The 24,979-nt window shown below is 44.3% G+C and overlaps 1 protein-coding gene across 1 annotated transcript in view; it reads left to right on the plus strand.

Annotated features, from left to right (window-relative positions):
• LOC138284807 (uncharacterized) overlaps positions 1-24,979 on the plus strand; it is a 353,976-nt gene that overhangs the window by 187,733 nt on the left and 141,264 nt on the right. The window contains exon 3 of the mRNA XM_069223976.1: positions 12,741-12,827. Within this exon, the coding sequence (XP_069080077.1) occupies positions 12,741-12,827 (87 nt within the window). The remainder of the gene's footprint in view (positions 1-12,740; positions 12,828-24,979) is intronic.

Here is a 24,979-nt window from a genome sequence, read left to right on the forward strand (position 1 = left end):
GGGCGGCAGCAGAAGAACCTCCTACTGTATCCCGTAGAGCTCCCAAGTACTTCCACATGAGATCTGCGTAGCAAACCTCATCATGTTTATTTCTTTGTATCTCGGATATCCTTCATCAGTCTCATAGTCGGGTATTTACAATGTCAAAAAGCACTATCAAGAACGCATACAAATCAGATCTAAATGAGCTACTCACAATTTATACAGGGCAACTTGTGACCTCTCTGAAATTACCCCGTTGACACTTAGTGGTTTCTTTGTGCACCAGATACACAGCACTACCATTTGCCACCTAATAAACACAACATTGCGCCCATGAACTGTACATCACCCTGTGCTCCCCCGATGGACGACCGAGTGCTCCTCTAATCCACACACAGCACAACGCTCCTCTAATCCACTCACAGCAACAAGTGCTTCGGTGATGCGCAGCGACCAGTGTTGCTGTTATGTACTGCAAGCAGTGCTCCTGTGATGGAGAGCAACCACTGCTCCTGTGATGCAGAACAACCAGTGCTCCTGTGTGATGGAGAGCAACCACTGCTCCTGTGATGGAGAGCAACCACTGCTCCTGTGATGTAGAACAACCACTGCTCCTGTGATGGAGAGCAACCACTGCTCCTGTGATGGAGAGCAACCACTGCTCCTGTGATGGAGAGCAACCACTGCTCCTGTGATGCAGAACAACCACTGCTCCTGTGATGGAGAGCAACCACTGCTCCTGTGATGGAGAGCAACCACTGCTCCTGTGATGCACTATAACCAGTCCTCCTGTGATACTCAGCAACAAGTGCTTCGGTGATGCGCAGCGACCAGTGTTGCTGTTATGTACTGCAACCAGTGCTCCTGTGATGGAGAGCAACCAGTGCTCCTGTGATGGAGAGCAACCAGTGCTCCTGTGATGCAGAACAACCACTGCTCCTGTGATGCAGAACAACCAGTGCTCCTGTGATGCAGAACAACCACTGCTCCTGTGATGGAGAGCAACCACTGCTCCTGTGATGGAGGGCAACCACTGCTCCTGTGATGCACTATAACCAGTCCTCCTGTGATACTCAGCAACCAGTGCTTCTGTGATGCACCCCAACCAGTGCTCCTATAGTGCATAGTAAGAAGCTCTCACCTCGTGCACAGCAACCGGCCCTACCCTGATAGACAGCACCCAGTGCTCCCGTAAACAAAACCATCCGTCAATCCCCTGGTGCACAGCACCCTATAATCCTCTGATGTACCGCATCCAGCAATCACCCGACGTACTTCCTGGAGCATGGCCGGCACTAGGCATGGACGTGTGGGCAGCTGTTCAAGGCCTCGGTCCTGCTCACAACTAAGATGCCCTGCACGAGATATAGCTGCCTTTCAAAATGTGTCAGTGTTACAAGGCCCCAGGTATTAGCAGAGATTCAGAGCTGCAGGGCCAGGAGAGGCAGAGAGAGGACCCCCCCCCCCCCCTGGCACACAGCCCTTGGGATGAAAGGCCTTCAGAAAATCTAACACTGCATCTGCATGACAAAACGGATACTTAATGTACACTTAGGTGTGACGTGAGCCCTTTCCCTGAAAGAATGAAAAGCAGGATGCCCTGCAGGGCGCACAATAGAACAAAGAAACATGACCCATCACCAATGGGCGTTGCTCACCTAGGATAAAGAAAAGGGAGAGAATGTCATCACAAATCAAGACTACATATTTCTTTAACATACAGAAGCGTTTTACCTCAGTACATGAGATGATATCACTCCATTGGGATGTATAAAAGTGAATTTTTTAACATGAACTGTGAAACATCCCTACCCTCAACCTGATGAAAATGGTAATAGTGAACTAAGGGCAAGGAGTCTGGAATTAAGGGGTATGAAAGGACCAAATTAGGCAACAGGGCTTGCTAATTAATGCAACAGAAAAAGCCAAATTATGTGGCACATTTTGTGATAGTATTACTTCATTACTTTGTCATTTTTATCATATTATTACTATCTGGGCAACGGTTTCACATTAGTACCAGTTTGACTTCCAAATACAGCTAGATGACCAGTCAACCTTTGCAAAGGGCTTTCCTCTGTGCAGCAACAGGATTTGCTACATTTTTAGTAACTTTTTATCCTTTTTTCCGTTTGAGTTAGAAACAAAATTACTTTGTTATTATATAGTATATGTTTTATGCTGCAAATCCATAATTATGCGGGAAATGCAGCAACCCTAACATTTAATGGTTTCAATGCACTTGACATGTCAGGGTTCACGTGTTCCCTATATATAGGCTAGGTTCTTATTAAACATGGAGCAAAATTATAGTCTATTATTTCAAACACAAGAGGTATTTATTTCACACACCCTGACTACACGTTTTTGAAAGTGCTTTGATGTGCGATAGTGAACAAAATGGAGGTTGGTGAAATAAAACATTTGCCTAGGACCACATAGTTTGGTCAAGCAGGGGAGCCGAGATTGATCCACGATTTTCCATTTTCTCACTGTACAATTCAGCCACTAGATGGGTATCTGCTTATGACCTTAAAGCACAGTGCTTCACCTTTAATTCTCGGAAGATATGACTAGAGCCTAAGTGACAGGAAGAGTCCATATTGCATTTTTGACAGTTTTACACAACACAAACCTTGGTTGTGGACATAAGAGCACATTACAACAGACTATATTATGTTTTTTTTCCCAGCATAGTGATTTGCCTGAATTCAAAGGATGCTGAGCTGAAGCTGGGATTCATACCTGGATCCCCATGATGCATGGCAGGCAGCTGCATCCACTAGGTCACATCGCCTCCTGTGAAAGGTCGGCTCATTTTGGGCTCAAGGTTCCAAGAGGACCCTGAGCTCAGCAGAGCCAGGCCTATGGCTTGAGTTTTCAGTTGTTTGCTCATCTGTAATAGGGTACAGGAAACAGTAAAGTTAGGAGGGTCAGAATCCATGCAAAAATGTAAAAAACGTTCAAAGAGTTGGAGGTCAGAAAGGGAGAGATGGATTTAAAGGAGGAGAACTGCTGAAGAAAGGTAAGAGGCTGGGGAAGCCTTGCTAATGCCATCCGTGTGGGATTTTTTGGAGTTGATCTCCCCATGGCCTGTTCAAAGGTGCAGGTCCTCCCTATCCAGAGGCTCAGCTACTGGCACCCCACCCTCCACATCTGTCACATCATGTAACATACTCTCCCACTCCCCCCGATTGTCTTCCAGTCACTCCTCTGTGCTAACTTTTTTCATATGTCCTAATTCTGCCCAAGCCCATTCCCCTAGGTCCCTAGACCACACCCGAATCATGGGCCCAATATTAGACAGCATCTGATGGCCACCCTGTGCTTAGCTAATAAAAGCCCCAGCCGGGCAAATCTATAGTGCACCCTACCTAATTGGAACACAGAATAAGGCCCCAGCAGACAGTGCTTGGACGTGATTTCAATGCACATTTTAGTAGCATGATTAAAGCGGCTAATCACTTCTTCCCAATACTGGGATAGTTCCCTACTACTCCATATCATGTGGGTAAACCCCGCTCCTCTCCCTGCATCTTAGGTACTTCTCCATTCAAGTGGGGTATATTTTCCTGAGTCCTGTAGGGGCTAAGTATGCTTGATGCAGGACATAAAAATGAGCTATCTTGAATCATGCATTACTGTATACTTCCTTCACTAGGGCTCAAGTCTTTTTCCACATAGTATCTGTGATGAGCTCTGGTATATCCACCTCCCAGCCATCTCACGTATGGTAGGAAACCTGCCGCTGGTCTCTTCTCAGGGCCTGCTAGATATGCTACACTAGTCTACTGGAAGATCCAAGTTCCAATATCACCCCTAATGTGCATGCCTCTCGCAGCTTTGTTGGAAAGCCAGTCCACAGCTGTCAGGGTTGCAAATTCTCCCGAGCCCACACCAAACAGCTCCTGCAGCTCTTGAAAGGTGACACAATTATCAGCCAGGTAAAGGTCCCTGAGCAGCTCACATCCTCCTTCTCTCCACACAACCAAGCAATACTTGCAGCTGAGGTCCATAACTTGTGGTATCCAAGCTATTGGGAGCTTTCTGGAGAATACCCTTCTGATTGCACCCCCCATACCTGAGTGACCTGTTGCACCACAAATGGGTAAGATTTATTGCACCTTGGGCCTGCCATCAACATGGTTGGCAGGTGCGTCTCCTCCGGGATCCCTGCTACGAGGCGCTTCTCCCAGTTATCTTCCTCCACACATAATCTGGCTCAATCTTTTAACTGTGACGCCAGATATTACAGCTTGAGTGCTGGCAGCCTCATACTCCCCTCATATAAAGTCTAATTTAGGAACCCATAGATCCACCCTCATGCTCTTACCTGCACAGACCAGTGCAACAAGGAGACTGTCAGGTTCCTTGAAGGTGCATTGAGGAATCAAACACTGTGAGTTCTGTAATAAATATAAACTTCCCGGTAGCAAGACCATTTTCGCAAGGAGATTCTATCTGTCAAATGTTGCTGAGGTATGCAGCTCAGTCAGCACCTTGCTCAATAGAGGGAGTATTGTTTCTCCTTTGTATGCGCCACTTGAATCCCCAAATATCTAAGTGTCTCTAGCTCCCATCGTAGGCCAACCTGTGGCAAGGCCCCCAGAAGATGACCCTCCAGGCCCGCCAGGGAGAGCAATTTATCCCAATTCACCAAGAGCACATATGCCTCATCAAATCCGCACAGCTCCTGCAGAAGGAGCGATACAGAAAGCTCTGGCTGCTGTAGGTAGACAAGGACGTTGTTGGCATACAAAGAGACCAAGTATCCGTTGCTCCCCCCTATATAGCCCATCTCATCTATCTCCTAGGCAGATTGCCAGGGGCTCCACTGCTAGGGCAAACAGCAATGGGGAAAGCAGCCAACCCTGTCTTTTGCCCAGCTCTATATTCCAAGCATCGGATATATAGCTGTCTGACTTAACCCTTGCTGAAGGACTCACATAAAGCAATGAGACCCATTTGATGAACACAGGGCCAAGCTCTAAACGCCTCAGTAACTCCTACAGGAAGTTCCAGTCCAGGTTATCAAATACCCTCTCAATATCCAAGACAATCAACACTCCCTCCATCGGAAAACCCCAGATAGAATGCATGATGTGGGTCAATCTGCGTATGTTCATGAGGGTGCTATGTTGGGAATGAATCCACACTGACCATCATGAATCAAGGGAGGAGCCACCGCTCTCAAGTGATTAGCTAGGACCTTCGCTAATACTTTAACATCTGTGTTGATCATAGACAACAGACGATCTGAGTCCAGTTGTTCTGAGCCACGCTCTGCTCTAGGTAACATAATAATAACAGCCTCCTGCATGAATCTTGGGAGGCCAACTATTTGGCGGACCTCTTGAAACACCACCAGGAGCTGATCAACCAGCGAACCAGAGTAGGTCTGGTAAAACTCAGGGGGGAGGCCATCTGTGCCCAGTGTTCTAGATTGGGGCATTCCCTTAATGGTCTCCAAAAATTCCTCTTTAGTGACATCAGCATACAAGATACCAACTGCTCCCCGCTAAGGGTCGGTAATACAATCTGACTCAAAAAGTCCCTCTAGGCAACACTCTCTTGGCCACAACCTTCCGCTCACTTGGTCTCTTATTAAGAGCAGATAATTGGTGAAGCAACATGTCATTTTTCGCTGCTTGTGCAAGCACTAGGGGCCAGATGTAGCAAACGTTTTGCGACTCGCAAACGGCAAAATTTGCTGTTTGCGAGTCGCAAAACGCGTATCCCAATGCAGAAATGCATTTTGCGAGTCGTTACCGACTCGCAAAATGCATTTCAGACTCGCAAATAGGAAGGGGTGTTCCCTTCCTATTTGCGAGTCGCATTGGGATGCAATACCATTTGCGTCCGCATATGCGGTTGCAAATGGCATCGCAGTTACCATCCACTTCAAGTGGATGGTAACCCAATCGCAAATTGGAAGGGGTCCCCATGGGACCCCTTCCATTTCGTGATTGTACCCCAAAACATTTTTTCAGGGCAGGGAGTGGTCCAAGGGACCACTCCCTGCCCTGAAAAAAACCCGAAACTAAAGGTTTCGGTTTTTTTGAAGTGCAGCTCGTTTTCCTGTGAGGAAAACGGGCTACACTTCAAAAAAAAAAAACTGCTTTATTTAAAAGCAGGTCGCTAACATGGAGGCCTGCTGACGTCAGCAGGCCTCCATGTTAGCGAGTGCCTATACTTGCAATAGGGCCGCAATTTGCGACCCACCTCATGAATATTCATGAGGTGGGTCATTGCGACCCCATTGCGAGTTGCAGTCGGTGTCTGAGACACCGTACTGCATAGCAATTTGCGACTTGCAAATTGCGAGTCGCAGGGACTCGCAATTTGCAAGTCGCAAATTGCCTTTTTCCTACATCTGGCCCCAGGTCCTTTTGGTGGCCCCTTGGTGGCCCTGTACTGAGCCAATACAGCAGCCTGCCCAGCTTATCATCCTCCGGGTGTAGCCTCCAAGTTAATTTGCCAAGTGTGTCCCAAACGTCCCCTGTAGCTTTCCTCACTGTCTGTGTTTCCACTTTGGGGGACGGGCTGTCACAGGTGGCCCACTGTATTTGAGCTAACTTCTGCTCTTGTTCCCTCAAGTCGCCTTGCTGTTGACGTTTAACACAGTATGTCTTCATGAGACACTTCCCATGCATGACTACCTGGAGTGCATCCCACTCCAATGCCCTTGTAGAAGCCACCCCCTCATTGTCCGCAAAGTAACCAGTAAGTACAACGCCGATATCTGACCAGAAAGCAGTGTTCTCCAAGGTTTCAGGTTGAAGTCGCCATGTAACAATGATCAGGTGGGAGCAAGCCCAGGTACATGTAAGGAGCACCAGCGTGTGAGCTGACAAGAATCTGCCCAGGTGTTCCACTGACTGTATTCAATCCCCCAGCTCTCAAGACACAAATATTCTATCCAGCGCCCTATAAATATGATGGACCGTCGAATAATAAGTGAATTTGCTCTCTGTGAAGTACTGAGTTCTTCAAACATCTATGTAATCCACCTGCTCAATAACTTCAGTTAACGCACCTGCCATGCCTATCTTTGCCAACCATTGTGGGGGATTCCTGTCATGGTGACCATCTAACATACAATTAAAATCACCTGCCCAGATTAGAGGGATACTCATCTATGAGGCTAAGAGGTCTCAGAGCTTTAAAAAAAAACCTTTGTCATCATGTTTAGGGGCATTAACATTTAGCAGGCACACCTCAATGCCAACCAGAAGCCCATAAAGTAGGATATACTGACCCTCAATATCGGCCTGGATCTCCCTATGTTGAAATGGTACTCCTGTGGCAGTTTCTATAGACACAGACCTGGCATATGTCATGTAAGTAGAAGAATATAATTGGCCCCCCCATTTTTTCTTGAGCTTGGCAGCTTCGTCATCAACCAGGTGGGTCTCCTGTAGAATTGCTATGCCCTCCCTGTATCATAATAGATAAGTATGTACTCTGTATCATTTAGTGTAGTTGTCTGGTCCCCTGGTGAAGAGCTTCATGCCCCCAGCCCTGCTCTAGGACGTCTCCAACAGTCCTGCCTCCCTTCCTTCAGGAACAAGGGTCTAAAAATGCATTTGCAACACCTTGGTCACACTGCACTGTGAAAAGTAACCCAAATCCAATCTAACCACATTCCTTCCCCCGGGTAAACACCTAAATACAACAAAACACTATGGGGGTCATTATGACCCCGGCGGTGAGTGGAAATTTGGCAGTAGTACTGCCAAAAGGCTGGCGGTACATATCTCCACATTATGAGAATTGCGGGTTGGCTGCAGCCAACCCACCACTTCTCCACTCACACCGCCATGGTGGTATCAACCAATGTAAAAAGTGAAAAAGCTGAGGTTCTTTCTGTGCTCAAAAAACCATTAGCAGGTTCAAAACATCTCTGTATCTTATGACATGTCTTTGCTATTCTTTTCTGAAATGTCCCACAATATTTTTCTGTAAAAGGAAAAAAGCAGAAGTATGTTGTGAGACTTATTCCTTGGGTCGGGAAATAGGTGATTAATTGGCAGCATCTGTAAAGGATGCCTTTTCTTATTATTGCTGTTTTAGACCTGAATATTTCATTTGGTTAAGAGTTATTCCTTTTAGAAACTTGTCTCACAAAGGTGGCAAAAGCAAGCAGTCAAAATTTACTCCAGGTGGTGATAAAGGTATTGGAACTCAAATATAGTATCTCACATTAATAATACCTGATTGGCACTGTATTTATCCAGCCTTGCTATGCTGTTAAAAGGGACTGATTTAGACAGGTGGTCATTGAAGAAAACAACAAAAAATGTTTTCTGTGACGAATAGTACCCATTACCCAAAAGCATCTTACAATGTCTCTATGTGCATAACGTGTCCTGCAAAGTGATAAGACAGTAGCCCACACTGCAAGACTTAAGTGCTGCAAGGCCCATGGAAAGGGCTAGGCTCAAGTAGGAAAGACGGGGAGACCTCTTGGCGTTAAGTCCTGGCCAGTTGCTGAGATGAATTATTTTTTATTACTGTAGATAAACTAGGCTCTATGCTTGGGTGGCTTTGCCACTAGTTTACAACCCAAAAGAGTGCTACAGTCTTAAGATTGGCTTGCATAGAGTCAGTCTGACTGTCCTCGCGAAGCCAGTCAGCTCATTGTCAACTGCTTAATGACAATGGGCCAGCTTGGGCAAGTACAGTATGATGTGTGACTGGCTCCCAGTATAGCACTGGCAGTCTTTTTTCCCAGGACCCAAAATGTTTTCTCTTTTCACCCATTTTTTCTGTATATCTTTAAGTTAGTTCAGTTCTTTGCATCTCCTAAAAACTGAGTTTGAGAGTAATTGTTGTGCTTAGGCGCTCAGTGTGCAGGTGTGGTCTAGCCTTTGGTACTTCTGCCTGGCCATATATTAGACAACACAACTGTGTATCTTCTTCTTATCTTATGGAATCTGTGCTTTCTATTTGCTGCAGCTCTTGCAGGTCACTCACGCAATCTAGTATTACCCTTGTTTTGATTCCCCATGCCTGCTGAAAACCAAATGCCTTATCTTGAACTTTACTAGCGTAAAGGGAGGGCTGTGGAATCGCCTGAAGCCCTTCTGTATTATTCTGGGACAATCTGACTTGGAATTTTTATCATCCCCTAATCTGGAAACAATTAGGGCCTGATTTATGAAAAGTTTGCGTTGCTTTTGAGTCATTTTTTGACGCATAAGCGGCGCAAACTTATAAAATACAATTGTATTTTGTAAATTTGCTCCGCTTTTGCCTCAAAAAATGATGCAAGGGCAGCGCAAACTTTTCATAAATCAGACCCTTAGTGAACAATGTAATAATCCTATTCGTTTTGGAGACACCTATGCCTATCTTTTCCAGTCAGCTTAATTAATGTAATATATTTGCATGTAGTACAACTTTAAAATATATGTACTTATTTTATTAGGATAATTATTTATATTTTAGCCATTTTAGTAATAGCCTCACTAGGTAAGTAATTTCTTGGGCTGGTTTTGTAGTTTTGTAGCAGTGCAGCAGTTCTAAAAATACTGCAGAGTTCTTTGTATAACCTACACCTTTCAGGCAACAATAAAAGTGCCAAGATATCTCTTGTGATTAATGTACCTGCTGGAGAGAATTCAGGCTTTCGTCTAATGGCAGTTTTGAGACACCTAAGGTAGCGCAGAGGGTTAATATGTCTGCTGCAATGATTGTGTGCTATGCAGATCACAGAACAGTGTGTTATGTACATAGCTCAGTGGGATACTACTTTTGTCACAGACTCGTTTTATTGATGTGCAGTTCATAAATTACAATCTTAATATAGCACAGTGAGCTATGAATTGCCATCAAAGAGCTGCATGCAATCTGCATGGGACAGGTTAGAGAAGTTATATTGTTTTCCCTGTCTTTGATTATACTAATTTTACTAAAAAGGGTTGGTTTGGGAACAAATAAATTGTTATTAGTACAGTCAACCATAACCACTGTGTTACGTTCTGAATCCTGAGTTTATGCTTCCCTGGATAAAGCAGTCTTAAAAAATGCCTTCTAATATGGATGACATGTGTATCCTACATCATGTAGTCTCCTTTGTCTACATTTTCTGTAGAGTGATTACATATGAATGGTTCATTCTCCCTGTATGTGTGTGATGTCAAGTGTTCAAACACCCTACGGTAGTAAGAGAGGCACTATAAAACAAATTACATACATGTAAGAGTGGGGCTGTGGAGAGATGAGAGGCACTGTTAAAGGGTGATGGTGAGGGAATCATTGATGAATGCCATATCCTGTTGCACTGTAAGATCCTCATTTACAATGCTTCCAAATGAATGCTTCAAAATGAATGCAAATGAATATATAATTAAAAATGTGTTGTAGAATGCACTGTTTTTGCCAAGGCACATTTTAGTGGTCATATTCGCTCAATATGCACCCTGTGGGGGCTGGTTTAAACAAAATTTGCCAGGGCTGCTTTGGGTTCCCAGTCCAACCCTGAATTTAGTATGTGTATGTGTGCCCACATGCATGCACTATGTGTAAATGTTGTGTGACTTGGTTCTTGCACTACACAAAAGTCAGACCCATTGTCTTTGCTAGGCTTCTAAAGCACTTCTTGAAAGTAAAAAAAAATAGAATAGGGGCAATTGTGCAGACAGTGCCCATTCCAAGGTTTAGCAGCCAGAGGCAAGAGAGACCAGAAATGAGAATCAGCACATGGGAGGATAAGGACAGCCAGACGCATTTGGGAAGCTGAGGTCAGTGTATGTGAAGGACCTTACAGGGAAAGATTAGGTATTAGGTAAAGATAAGGTGGAGAAAGCCCTTGAAGGGAGTTAAAGACAAGAGTAAGGAAGCTGTGAGAGCAAATACAGCTGGGTCCGATAGCAGGTATTATGAGAGCGGTAAGGAAGCGCAAAAGAAGATGAATGCAGGAATTCTGACTAGATGAAAAAGGAGACAATTAACATAGGGAGGCCATCTTATAGTGAAGAATAATAGTTGATATGAACACATACCAGAGAAGACAGTATTTTGTAGGTATGCGCACCAGCAATACATGTACCTCAGAAACGACACAAGCAATATTTTTTATGTATTTACAAAGCTGGATTGTTAAAAAAAGTAACATGAAAACATTTTGTTTTTTTCCTTTTAAGCCCGTTGGGAGTATCAACATAGAGGGCATGGGTAGGGGTTAACAACACAAAGGATGCAGGTCGGGAAACAACACAAGGGCCAGATTTACTAAAAAGTGGCGCAGTGGGGTGCTGTGCCAAAATTTGCAAATATGGTGCACCCCTGTGTTTCCCCCTACACCAGTGCTAAATTTAGCTGCCAGCGCCAACGCAGGCATCCTAGCACCATAGTGCCAGGGTGTCTGCGTTGAGGGGATTAATTGTTTATGTGCAGGAAGGTGTCCTGCACATAAACAATCTACAATATCAATCTGTGGCATTCGTTTTTGCCGCTGCCACAGATTTCAGACTTGTTGTACATCTGGGGCAAGGTCAAAAGCAATGGGTGTTGGAACACCCACAGCAACACCATTGCACGCCCCACTGACACAGAAAACTGTGTCAGAGGAGTTCATATTAACAAGGTGGCATTAAGCCACAAAAAGTGGCTTAGCGCAGCTTTGTAAATGTGGCGCACTGCACAGCATCACCTGAGCGTCACAAAAACTGACCCTCTGGTGTCGAAAGAGCCTTGTAAATCTGGCCCAAAGTGAGCAAGTGGCAGGAAGCAATACGGAGGGTGTGGGTGGCAGAAGGTATCATGGAGAGTGGTGGGGATGAAAGCAACACAGGGATGTGGGAGAAGCAATGAGTGAGAGAGCAATGCGGAGCTCGTGAAGGAGAGGCATACAGACAAGAAATCAACACAGGGGTAGGACTGCACGAGGACCAGTGCAACATGGAGTGGGTGGGAGAGAATAAAACAGCTGACATAGAGCAATACGGAATATGTCCAGAGGAGAGTAGTACACGAGGGAGATAGATGAAAAACATCCACTCTCATGATGTGCTTAACTCAAAATAAAAAAATAATAGTTTGTGACAAGCAAGCAAAGGAAGGATACACGAAATGTGTCTATACTCCAGGGAAAGGACAGACACAAGTAGAGAACGAAAAGCCCACCAAAGCTATCAAATGAAAAACAAGCATTTGAGTGTGACAGTAAAGTCAACCAATTACAGCAATAGCCAAGCTCTAAACCCACTGTAATCTGCAAATAGGTATTTTTGCCAACAGGCAGTTTGCGTTTACTGGTAGGCGAAACTTAAAAATGTGAGAATTTACCCTATAAACTGTACACTATACAGTGAGCCTTAGAAAGACAGAAGCTCAGGATTACATAAAGATGGGATGAGAGGAAGCATAGAATATTCAAATTAACACAAGAGATAAAATAGGAACTCATGAACTGACGTGTACAGTGGTTCGGTAAGGGGTTCACTAAGTTAAGAAATGACCAGCTAAGAAGTAGTTTAAAAGATGGGCTTTGAGATGTTTTGTTAAGACAGGAAGCTTTGTTAGCTTTTTATGCCAGTGACGAACAGGTTCCTGCTGAGGTAGACTGTGTGTGTGCCTTCGAGGTGTTGTACTGTGGGATTTCCAGGTGTAGTGTTCTTGCTGCGCGGTGTACCTGACCACCACAGAAGGTCCCTGGGACCGATAGGTACGGTGGTTGTTGTTGCGGATTATATTGTACACCATCCTTTGGATTGGATTCTGACTTGGATGTATATGTTGCTCTCCCGTTCTAGGTTTTCTGCTGCTGTGGGCACTGACGTGTACATCTGCTACTAATGATAGCACTCCGACAAATCCTGCACCAACGTCGAACCAAACAGGTGAGGAGAGGAGTCAATCACTACTGGCGCCATCAGTGCTGGCACAAAGGCTCTGGGTACATGGGGCTCGCCGTCAGAAACCGGCCAAAGCACCTGACACAAATTGAGTGAATCTGTTCAGTGCCCTCATATCGAACTGTTTATTTTCCGAAAATCCAAGGGGGTACATGTTCACTAACAACTCAGGTGTTTCTAAGCAGCTTTACATTTCCATCTTTTTTGTTTGAAATTTAAAAGAGTTTTACGAAGGCCCTTTAAATCTTTGAGTGCAATTGTGTCTCTAAAATCTGTTTTTACTAATAGGTGAGTTCAAAACTGCTTAAAAAAGAAAGCGTTTGCTCTTTTTTGCCAGAATGATTCTTAGAGAAATCAACAATTTTTGCATGACATTTCAGACCAGATTTTAACAATCCATATCAGTAAATGCGAAACGCATTGGAACATATTGCCAAAGTGAAAATGGTGGACGGCCAGCACATATAAATATAGCCAGTATTATTTTTTACACAAGTGCCACCATTACCTGGGAGCAGAGTACTGGTACTGAGCCAGAGAGCTTGTTGTGCAGTCAGGAACAGGATCAGCATTACCACGGTTCTGGAGAGCATCCTTTTCTTATCATTTTTTGATCCCCAGCCTGCAGCCATAGGAAAATCGTCCATATTGCAATACACTAATCAAGAAATACTGTCCAACCCCTTATGCCAAACGTCCAGGAAAGGTTTGTGATCCATGTGAACCACATATCTAACACAATACAAAAAATATATTGGCATGTTTTTTATGGCCCAAAATACTCAAACGTGTCTCTGTACCTTTGAGTGACCTTAACGCAAACGCAATCCTCACGACTTTACCATTCTGCTTTTCTTTCAAAACAGCACCTAATCCCTCATCACTAAAACCTGGTAACCCTGAATTAAAACTTTTCAAACATTGAGCCGAGGCAAGGACAGAATTTTTTTTTAAACTGTTTCTGTGCGGCAATGTTAGGAACAACTCTCTTATAATACTCAGCAATACCTAAAAATACCCGTATCTCTTCCTTACACGAGGGATGTGGCAACTCAACCAAAGTGCTGACCAAGTCCTCTTTGGGTCTAATGTCATTCTCAGTAATATAGGGCCATCTGTACGAACACATTTTCCCATAAGGACAGAATGGGTAAAACCCTTTGCTACATCTGGCCCATAGTGCGCTGAGTAGCTGACAAAATGTGCACTTTTTGACCATTAAAGTGATTCTCTTAAGCCTTAAAATTCTCAACACCTTCCTGGCCTTGTTTAAGTGTGATTCTAGGGAACTGGCAAAAACAATACATCATCTTGAAAGAACGTTGCACCTGAAAGCCCCCCAAGATTTCAGACATGAGCACCTGGAACACAGACACAGCTGAGCAAAGACCAAAAGGCATCCTAGTAAAACAGATACCCAGTGGCGTAATAAAAAGCTGTCTGGTCCTTAGATTCTTCACATAGCATGATCTGGAGGCATCTGGTGGTATGCAGAGGCCAAGTCTAAGGTGGTGAAGAACTTGACATCCCCTTGGCCTCCCCTAATAGACAAACCATTTCAGTGATGTTGGGAAGAGGAAATGTATTCTCAATTACCTCCTTGTTTAAGTCCTTAAGGTCCACACAAAGTCTGATCAAAGTCTGATCTCACCTGAGTTTTTCTATGTGTAAAGAGTAACAAGACCAACATTAATCCAGTTCTGGAGAGCATCCTAGTCTATCATTTGTTTTGGTCCTAGCTTGTAGACATAGGAAAAATGTCCATTTTGTAACTGAGAAATGCATTGCAATATAGTGCCACTATGAAAATTGTGGACGGCCAGCACACATAATAATATATTTTCTTAGGTGGCACCATTACATTGGAGCAGAAAACTGGTACTGAGCCAGACAGCTTGTTGTGCAAACAATAACAGGACCAACATTACCATGGTTCTGGAGAGCATCCTAGTCTATCATTGTTTTGTTCCCAGCTTGCAGGCATAGGAAAATTGGCCATATTGTAATACACTAACCAAACCTTGCTGCTGTATAACTTGGCCAAGAAAGCTTCTGTTGAATGTAGGTTGTTCACCTGACCCAAAATCCTTTGGGCCCTTTTGGCCTTGTGAATTGTTTTTAGACATACTGCACTGCATCCCGATGTGGTGCAACATAGCTAAACAATTTGTAGTTTTTTATGTGGCCTACTGTGTAAGTCTTTAGGTATCCGTGCCAGGCATTTGCCATGGTTGTATAAAATGATGTAGTTGCATTTCTTCTCTTATTTGTTACTGATCTAGCAGCTAACAAAAGAAGTGGGGGTAACACAGGGCAACACTAGGGAGAAGCAACCTGGAGGCATGCATGGGAGATGAAAGCAACCGGGGCGAGGGGGGGCAGGAGCAACATGGAGGGCAAACTGAGCCAAGAGGAGCACTGGAGAGGGAGCAAATGGGTGAAAGTGAGCAAGGAAGAACTGGCAGGGAGTAGCACGTAAGTGAGAAAACTACACGGGAATGGGGAGAAGCACACAGGTGAGAGAGAGGAACACAGAGCACAGTTGAGGAGGGACAAAAGTACACAAGGAAGACAGCTGGAAAACATATACACTCTCACTGAGTGATAAAATAAAAAGGAACAAGTAGTGCTTAGAAAGCGAGCAGTGGAAGGACACAAATAATGCATCCATGCTCCAGGGAGGGCCAAACACAAGAAGAGGAAGTGATGCCCCCACAAGCTGAAGTATCAGAACTATCTGTGTGACTTCTGCATAGTTATAGCGGATAAAGTCAAAATCAATTGATCAGATCTAGCAATGATTTCATGTAGATGTTGAAAAGCATGGGTGAGATAAATGAGCCTTGGGGGACTTCTGCTTTAATGCTGTATAGATTAGAAGAGAATGGAAGAGTATAAATAATATTGGTCCTATTGTGGGTGTATGCTGTGATCCAAGTGAGAGCCATCCCCTCTATTCGGGCTTCCTCGGATCTTTGGATTAATGTGTCATAATCCATTGCGTCAAAGGCCACTGAAAGGTCTAAGAGAAGAAGGGCAGCAACCCTGGTGTAGGTTACTGTGCTTTGAAAGTCATCCCAGATAAAGATTAGGGTTGATTCAGTGCCTTTTCCTGGACGAAATACAGTTTGGACATCAGAAAGTATTGAATTGTTTTCAATGAATTTTAACATCTGGGCAAAAGCAGCTCTTTCTATAAGTTATCACAGGAATGGTCCTTTTGCTGTGGGTCTCTAGTTATCGTGGTCTTGATTGTCCAGGTTAGGTTTTTAAAAAAAACAAATGGGTATGTATGCCTTTTTAGGTGACCTGGGAAAACCCCTTTCATTAATGCGTTGTTGATGATGCTGTAACTTGGAAGGCCACTGAAGTTGATAGAATATTTTTGAAGATTTAAGGTGGATACAGGTCAGGGGGACCAGCTGGCTTGCTCACTTTGACGAGATCCATCAATCTTCCCTGATCTACTGGTTTCAAGATTGACAAATTGTGTTAAGTTTTAGTTTATGCAATTTGATTAATACATTGATGTATATCAATAGTCCTTGAAGGTGAATGACACCATAAAATCCAACTTATTATTTACAGCTCGAGGGCCCAATACAGTGTGCACAGAGAAGACAGGGCATTTAAATAACAGATCATATAAAGGGGCCTGCCGCGTGGCAATTTAATCAGAGCTTCAATTGCTCCATATTCCTCTATCATCCTTCAACTTGTGAACGTTCGAAACAGGCTCCAGATTAATGCTAACATGTGACAGAAGATTACACAAAGATCTCTGCAGACACGCACATTCAAATAAGATTTCTAACAAATGAATTGGAATCTGAGCTTACTATTTCCACAACTGGAGTATGTAGCAGTAGTGTAGCAAGGATGCCATAAACCCTTGTGCAAGAAACGAAATTGGCCCCTTTGACAGCAGTGGAGGTAGTAAAATACAGCAATTACCAGGGTTTATTGGGTCCCTCATAGCTCTGGGCTTCGTGCCACTGCACCTGCTGCACCAATAGTAGATACACCATTGCCATGTTGTTGATATGTATTCATGCATAAGATTTGGTACACCTTTTATAATCAACCTCGAAAGGATGAAAGGCTGGATTTGAACACTTACAAACCTTCATCTATTTGAATGAGTCTTTCAAAAGTAAATTGAATGGTTCCATAAATTGTGAAGTGTGCTCACAATAGAGGGCCAAAAATATGTTTTTTGGGTAAAACAGATAACTGAATTTGGAGCTCCATGGGCTCTTAAGACACAACGTGAGTTAGCTCTGCTCTGTTTTCACAGGCCTTCCGCAAGGGATCTCAAAACATCATTCTGTTATAAAGTTCACTCAAAAGTAGGACTGTGTATTAGGATGACAGGAGGTAGAAAGTGAGTCTGTCTACACCATCAGGAAATATAGGCCAATTCCTAGCTAGCTCACAGTGCCTCACCTGAACCCCAACCCGTCCCAGCGTAACAGATGATTTTGGCAACCTCGAACATGACCACTCTGACTCCCAAGGAAGTTGTGGCAACAGATCTTGCCATTTCGTTGTTTACTCATGCGTGCCCAGGGTAAACACATGAAAGATTCAAATAATGGTTTTCAAACATTTATTGAAATAATCTTATTCTTGCCTAAAGAGAATGAGCTACAGTTATTAGACAGATGAAACAAAGCATTGTAACCAGCATTACTAACATAATGAAGAGAATAAATAATCCAACCATGACAATCTTATTTCTATATCTTCATACCTATCACTACCTACACTCTGAGAGCATATCAGGTATATCCTCTGGCAGATCTCAAAGGATAGCCTGAGCTCCCCCATTATATTATCACCTTATTACATTATTACATTTAATAAGCTTTAACTTCCACATGGTAACAGGTAAACAGTTAATGTTTTGGTGTCTTTGTAATTGTAATGAGAAATCCTCCTTTATGGTTAAGTTGGATTTTTTATTATAATTTTGAAATGCCACTTATAGAAAGCTGGCATTGTCCTGCCTTAGCCATTTAGTGCCTGCATCCTGCCTCTGGGACACATGGCTGGGTGTGGCTGACAGCTGGGTTTTGTGTATTCCTCCTAGACAGCCACTCACAATAGAGAGAGTTTAGGTGTGCCTGCATGGGCCATCACTGGCAGGATGGGAGGGTGGAGTTGGACACGGCCCTACTTACACTTGAATAGATTGTGGCTTGCCACCCCCCTGTAGTTTGTCTGGAGCCAGGTCAGAGGAGGCAGGAAACCTGTGCACTTTAACAGGAAACCACTAGAAGCTTCTCCCACTTGAGAGGTGGCACCTGTTAAATATATTGGACTTCAGACACCAACTCTTCAGTACACTCTGCCAGAAAGATGGACTGTTGTGCTCCTGAAAGTATTGCCACTCTGCTGGACTGATGCCCTGCTGGAATACTGCCTTGCTGGACTTTTGCCTTCCTGGATTGCTGCCCTGCTGCCCTCCCGCTTGAGTCAGAGGGATTGGACCTGCACTTAAATAAAGGGCTCCCAGAGTGACTCCAAGGGCTTTTCTGCTGTCATCCTGTTTAGAGCCACAGGGACATAAGAGACTCCCAACCACCAGAACCAGCACCAAGATCAAGCTCCTGACCTCCAAGTGGTGCCCCTCAAGTTAAAGACCCTTGTTGTGGCCTGAGTGGAGCTGAATTCAAGTGTTTGGGCTCTGCACAGCCATAAACAGGCCAGTTCGTGCCAAAACCTTGTAGTTTGTACTGTATGCCAACGCGAAGTTCCATCAACCTAAACCTTTGCACTACATCATTGACCACTTGCAGGGAGCACCACCAAGCAGCTCCAGCCCATCCATTCATGGCAACAGCATGATCTACACACTACAGCAATGACCATCCACAATGCTAGGCCTGCTCTTCAGCTACATTGATGACATCCCATGACACTTCCCTGCTGCTCGCACCCCCCTTCACCACAAATGCAACACTTTGCGCTGGTCTGAGAAGGTAACTTTTCAGCTGGACTAACCTGGTCCCTGCATTTGACCTAAGCTCCTTTTTGGTTACCCTGAACTTGTGACTTTCTCTCAGTCTTGCATGACCAGATAGCGACGAATAGCCCTCAGGACTTTTTGGAGCTATTCTCACTTAAATCTTTAAAACTTCCTATCTCCGGTACTCCAAATTGGATTTTTGGCAGTTTGGTCTGATTTATTTATTACATTTTTTTGTTTTTCTTTGTTTAACCCGCCTCAACCAGTAACCTAATTTCTCACAAGAACTAACCACTGCTCGGGATCTTGAACCAAAGTCTGAAAAACTGGTACCATAGCTTTGAAATCTTGAATTTCTTGAGCCCAGTGCAAAAGAAGCTGATGCCCCCAGGGCTTTAGATGGTGATGAGCTCAAGGAACCACTGACATAGCTGCCGCCATGCAACCTTAAACTTTCAGGAAGAAACTGGCTGAAACTTTAAGACAAGATAGAAGAAGGCGAGCATTGTCCATTAAGGTTATCATCCTGTTTTCTTTAAGTAAAACCCTGCCCTGTTCTGTACTGAAATGGGCATCAATGAATAGCTTATGTCTGACTGGGTGCAGATTTGACTTTTACCAATTCTGAATGAATCCCAGGCTTTGGTTGGAGGAAGCTGCATACTCTCTTGACATTCACCTGTTCCTTGGAGAAATAGGAAGAAGTTATTAACCAGTTATCCGGATACAGGTGAACATGAAAACCTTCCAAATGCAAGAAGTCTACTATTGGAGATAATTCCTTTGTGAAATCCCTCAGGCTGAGGACAAACCAAAAGAAACAATGACGAACTGGTAATGATTACCGTCTATTGCAAAGCATAGAAGGTGCTGGCCCTTCCTCTGAATTGGGATATGGAAGTAAGCATCCCAAATTCGAAAGTCATGTGATAGACCTCTTTTTGCAATGAGTGAAGTTAGTCACTAGATATCTGTCAACGGAATGGCTGAATACAGAATAAATGAGAAATAAACACAGAAATTAGTAAGTCCCCCTATGCGTTTGAGGAAAAGGTACTTCTAGTATAGCACCCCTTCTTCCTAAGGTCTGAGATTCCTTCCAAGAGGGCTTGTCTCGTTACCTGCGAAATTGGAAGAGGAGTGCCCAGAAAAATATCAGGGGGTGACTTGTTTAGCTCTGTGAAATAGCCATCATGCACACCAGACAGGACCCAAGGTTTTCTTATGAGCAGTTTTCAGAAGTCACAGAACCTTGGTTAGACCTGCATTATTGGGGGCATATTTATACTTTTCGGTACAAAACTGCACTAACACAGTTTTGCACCAAAAAGCTTAGCACCGGCTTGCACAATTTCTGAGCACCAGCCAGGCACCATATTTATGGAATGGTTCAAGCTGGTGCATAGGGTAGGCTAACGTAAAAGAAAATGATGTTAGTCTGGTGGGGCTGGTGGTATGGGAGAAGGGGGTTTTGCAGCAAAAAATGACGTTAGGCAGGTTAGAGTAAAAAAAATGACTCTAACCAGCCTAGCACCATTTTCTGACACAAAACCATCCATACCACATGATTCCTGTCTTAGAAAAGACAGGAGTCATGGCCACCACCCCAATGGCCAGTACAGGGGACCAGGTTCCCCTGGGCATGGTCATTGCACACTTTGCCATGTAGGGGCCCCATTTCAGGGCCCCCAATGGCACTTAAAAAAAGAAAACTTACCTGTACTTACCTATACTTACCCGGGATGGGGTCCCCCATCCTCTGATGTCCCTCTGGTGTGGGTGGGGGTGGCCCTGGGGCTTGGGGAAGGCACCTGTGGCCTTAGTCCATTGTGTTCCACCATGGAAATAGGCCCACAGGTTCCCTAACGCCTGCCCTGATCCAGGCGTTAAATAATGGTGCAAACCAAGCTTTTGCATCATTATTTGACCCCTCCTACCCCCCGCACCGGATTTTAGCACAAGGGGATAAATATGGCCCTAAGGCCATAGAGTCATTTATTGCGCTGGAATGCCTACCTTGCACCTCATTAAGGCAAGGTAGGTTACCACGTCCAAAAAATGACTGTAACTCCATAAATTTGGCGCTCGATAGGTCTGGCGCCAAAGTATGAATTTGGAGTTAGTTTTGCACCGAATTTGCATCAAAAAAATTGCGCAAATTCGTCACAAAACATGTATAAATATGCCCCTTGGTGTGGTGATTACCCCAAATGTTTTCCTTTATAGCCGCTGTGTTGCTGTCTTTGTTTTTGCTGGCCTTAGGAGTCTGCGCATCTTACCACGGCTGACCACTGCTAAGTACTTGTGTTCTATCCTTAAAATATGGTAAGTTTGACTTATACCCAATTGGCATATTTAATTTACTTGTAAGTCCCTAGCAAGGTGGCACTACCTTTGTCCTGTTCTTGTAAATTAAATGCTACTAGTGGGTCTGCAGCACTGATTGTCCCACATCATGAGCATGTCTCAGGCCTGCAATTGTAACCTGAGTGGGCAGATTGAAACTGCCATTTTGACATGGCATAATAAACCTTTTGCCAGACCCAGACCTTCCTTTTTGATACATATAAGTCACCCCTAGGTAGGCCCTGGACATCCCAGAGGGCAGAGTGTAATGTATTTGAAAAGTAGGACATGTACTGTTAGGCTTTACATGTCCTTGTAATGAAAAACTCTTAAATTCATTTTTCACTACTTCAAGGCCTATCTCTCCCTCAGGATAGCATTGGAGTTACCTTATTACATTTAGTAAGCTGTGACTTCCAAATGGGAACAGGCAACTCATTCATGTTTGGTGTCTTTAGAATTGTAATGAGAAATCTTAACTTATGGTGAAGTGAGATTTTAAATTACAAAAATGACCCTTTTAGAAAGTTGGCATTTTCCTGCCTTAGCCATTTGGTGTCTGCTGCCTGTCTCTGGGTCACATGACTGGATGCATTTGACAACTTGGCAGTGTGTATTTCGCCAAGACAGCCTCCGAAAATAAGGAGGAGTCTGATGTGTGAAAATAAGGAGGAGTTTGATGTGCCTGGATGGGCCACCTTTGGCAGGATGGGAGGGAGGAGCTGGGTACAGTCTCACTTACACTTGAACAGGCTGCGTACTGCCTCTAAACAAAGGGCTGCATACCCCTTATAGTTCGCTTGGAGCCAGAACCAGGAAAGCAGGGCTCCTGTGCACTTCAAAGTCATGTCTCTAGAAGCTTCTACAACTTCAAAGGCAGAACTGGGTATAAATATTGGACCTTAAGCTCCAACCCTTTAGTACACTTCTAGATCTGTGGATACTCTACCAAGAGGAATGACTGTTGTGCTGCTGAAAGGTTTGAGCTCTGCTGGACTGCTGCTCTGAAAGACTGCTACCCTACTGTGTTGGCATTCTGCCTGCTGCCTTCTTGCCTGGATGAGAAGCACTGGACCTGCATGTGTTGGACTCAAAACCCCAGAGTGACACCAAAAGCTAGTTGGCTGGCCTCCTGACTTGAGCCTCAAGGACAGAAGGCTCCAATAACCTCAACCCCAGCACCTGGACGGTGCCATCTGTGAGTCTACCCTGCCAAGTGGTGCCACCCTAGTTCAGGACCCTCGGAATTGGTCTTAAGGTGTTCTGTCAGCTTCTGTGGATCCAGAGGAACTGATGCATATTCTCTGCTACACAGCAAAACCGTGAGCAGAACATTGTCACCACTGCGTGGGACGTCCCCGTCGCAAAAACTTGCATCACATCACAGCTACTGCCTCAACGGAATTGACACTGTGTGATTCATCCTCAGCTCATGCCGACTCATCCCTTGTTGACGGCAGCCCGACGATGATGCCAGACTCCTCATCGAAGCCTCCTAGCTCCTCAGGACCAATCTATTGTCTCGAGTGCGTGACACATCATCGACCTAAGACTTCGCATAGCAGCCCTCATCAACAGTATTCTCCAAGATGATGCAGAACCTCACATCGTAGCCTTGTCACATTTCAGAACCAACATATTTCTTCAGCTGTATGACGCATTTTTGTTGCAGACCCTCGCAACGCTCCACAATCCAGGATTTAAGGTACTTGGGTCCCTTTAGCCGGCCCTTGCTCCATCACGGTTGGCCTGAACTTGTGATTTTCTAGGATGGTGCGACCGGACATCCACAGTTGGCACAGTGTGCTTTCTGGCACTATTTTCATAGCAATATTTACATTTGCATATCTCTGGTTCTACTGATTGGATTTTTGTTGTTTTGGTCTTGTTCTATTTATTAAAAATAATTCTATTTTTCTAACTTAGTGTAGTGTCCTTTCGTGTGGTGTTGTTCACTTTATTGCTGTTTGTAGTGTTGCACAAAAACACTTTACACATTTCCTCTAAGTTAAAATTGATTGCTCCAATTGGGTGAGCACAGGTTAATTTAGGGTTGGTTTGTGCCTCACCCTGAGAAAGACTGTGGTTGCTGCTTGACCAGGGCTCACACCCCAGTCAACCATCAACCCAGTTTCTTACAACCTCGTTGATCTCTTCTTCCGTAACTATCTCTGGATAGTTAGGTTTGGGGTCTGCTGTTGAAGTTGCTGGGATTTGTTGCCAAGTGTATTTCCCTGGCCATGGGCCTGACTGCAAAACAGTTTGCTTCCATCTTGAACCTCTTGCCTCAACTTCGTAGGAAGAAATTATCTGTTAAAGGAAGTTCTGATGGGCTACAGAATCTTCTTTTCCTCTACTGCTTTGTGCACAAAATCGTTTACCTCATGATCTAATAATTTCTTTCCGGAAAAAGGAAGCTGATCGATTAAAGTCTTTCACCCTGCACCCACCTTCCAAGGCTTAATCCATAAATCGGGTCTTCCTTCTAATAATATCCCTGCTGAAACACCTGGCAACCACATGGAGTCAAACGTAGTATCAGATAAATATTTTGAAAGTGCTCCATGTTGCCTATAATGGCTAAAGGGTAAGAACCTCTTGTAGACATTCAAGAAGGGGTTGAAAATCTTTCAAGAGTCTTTTAAGTGTAAGCAGCAAATACGCTTCTTCTGATGGTGAAATGTCCTCCTGAAAATTCCCTCTTCAAGGAACGTTCTACCCTTTTATCTAATAATAGGGCATCCTCTGAGGTCAAAGCCGATACTTGACATGAGAGTATTGACCTTTGGCACCTGTGGGACACTGTCCTCAAAATCCAGTAAGTGACACATTTTTGCCAAAACAACGAGGAAAACAGTACTTATCTATATCCACCCATTCTTTAGTTATCTTTTAAAATATCGTGAATAGGAAGATTATCCCCTTGCTAGTGGCAGCATTGGGTATAAAGTCCCCCTCAGATTAATTAGGGGCAGGATCGAACCCCAGCCTTTTTCTAATGTGCAACAGCAGGTCTTTAAACTGTGCTCCCTGCACATATTTCCTTTAGACAGTGTCCTCTTCCTTCTCTGTGTCCCCCAATGTCTGCCTTTTTGCTAAAGGTTGCTTTATGGCAGAAATACCTGCTTCTGAAGTCATGGCTTGCAGGTCAAACTGAGATAAGGAAATAATGATCTCATCTGGCTTTCGCTCCATATGAAGACTATTTTCCCAGTCATGATAAATCAGCATAACTGAGCTAAGGCTTCGGTTCCTGCAGAAGGGGGTTCTGTAGCAAAGAGATCTCCGCTTGCGAGATCTCGCTCCTAAGAAACACGTCCCCGGTGCTTCCTTTCATCCTCTAGACTGCTTTATCTGTTGTTCTGGCAGATACATGCTGCAAGGAAAGCGACTTGAAGCGCTTTGGGCAATAAAGGAAAGAAACATTTGGAGAACCATAGTTGCATTCCCGGATGTCTTTTAATGGTTGGGCAGATTTTAGGGAAAATGGAGGGATAAGCTAATAAAAGTTAAAGAGACAAAGCACATTCAGAGGCTCTGGCTGAGTGCGAGACTTCACAACTTCTACCCGCTGCCTTTTGACATTGATGGCTTATGGAGAGCAGGCTGGGATCTACCTCTTTCCTTTTACTTACCACTCATTAAAATAGTTGACTACCTGAACGTTAACGTCAGCACTCTCTCAGTACTTTACGACATCAGCATTGAAGGAGTGTGCTGCAAGACACTTTGGCACACGCACTGCAGGGCAGCCACTGCTCATGCCTTTGCAACGTTGCTATATCTGTAGCCACTTTCAGAGAGTTTCTGAGCACACACA

This window comes from Pleurodeles waltl, chromosome 3_1, assembly GCF_031143425.1.
Source record: "Pleurodeles waltl isolate 20211129_DDA chromosome 3_1, aPleWal1.hap1.20221129, whole genome shotgun sequence".
NCBI classification, from domain to species: Eukaryota; Metazoa; Chordata; class Amphibia; order Caudata; family Salamandridae; genus Pleurodeles; species Pleurodeles waltl.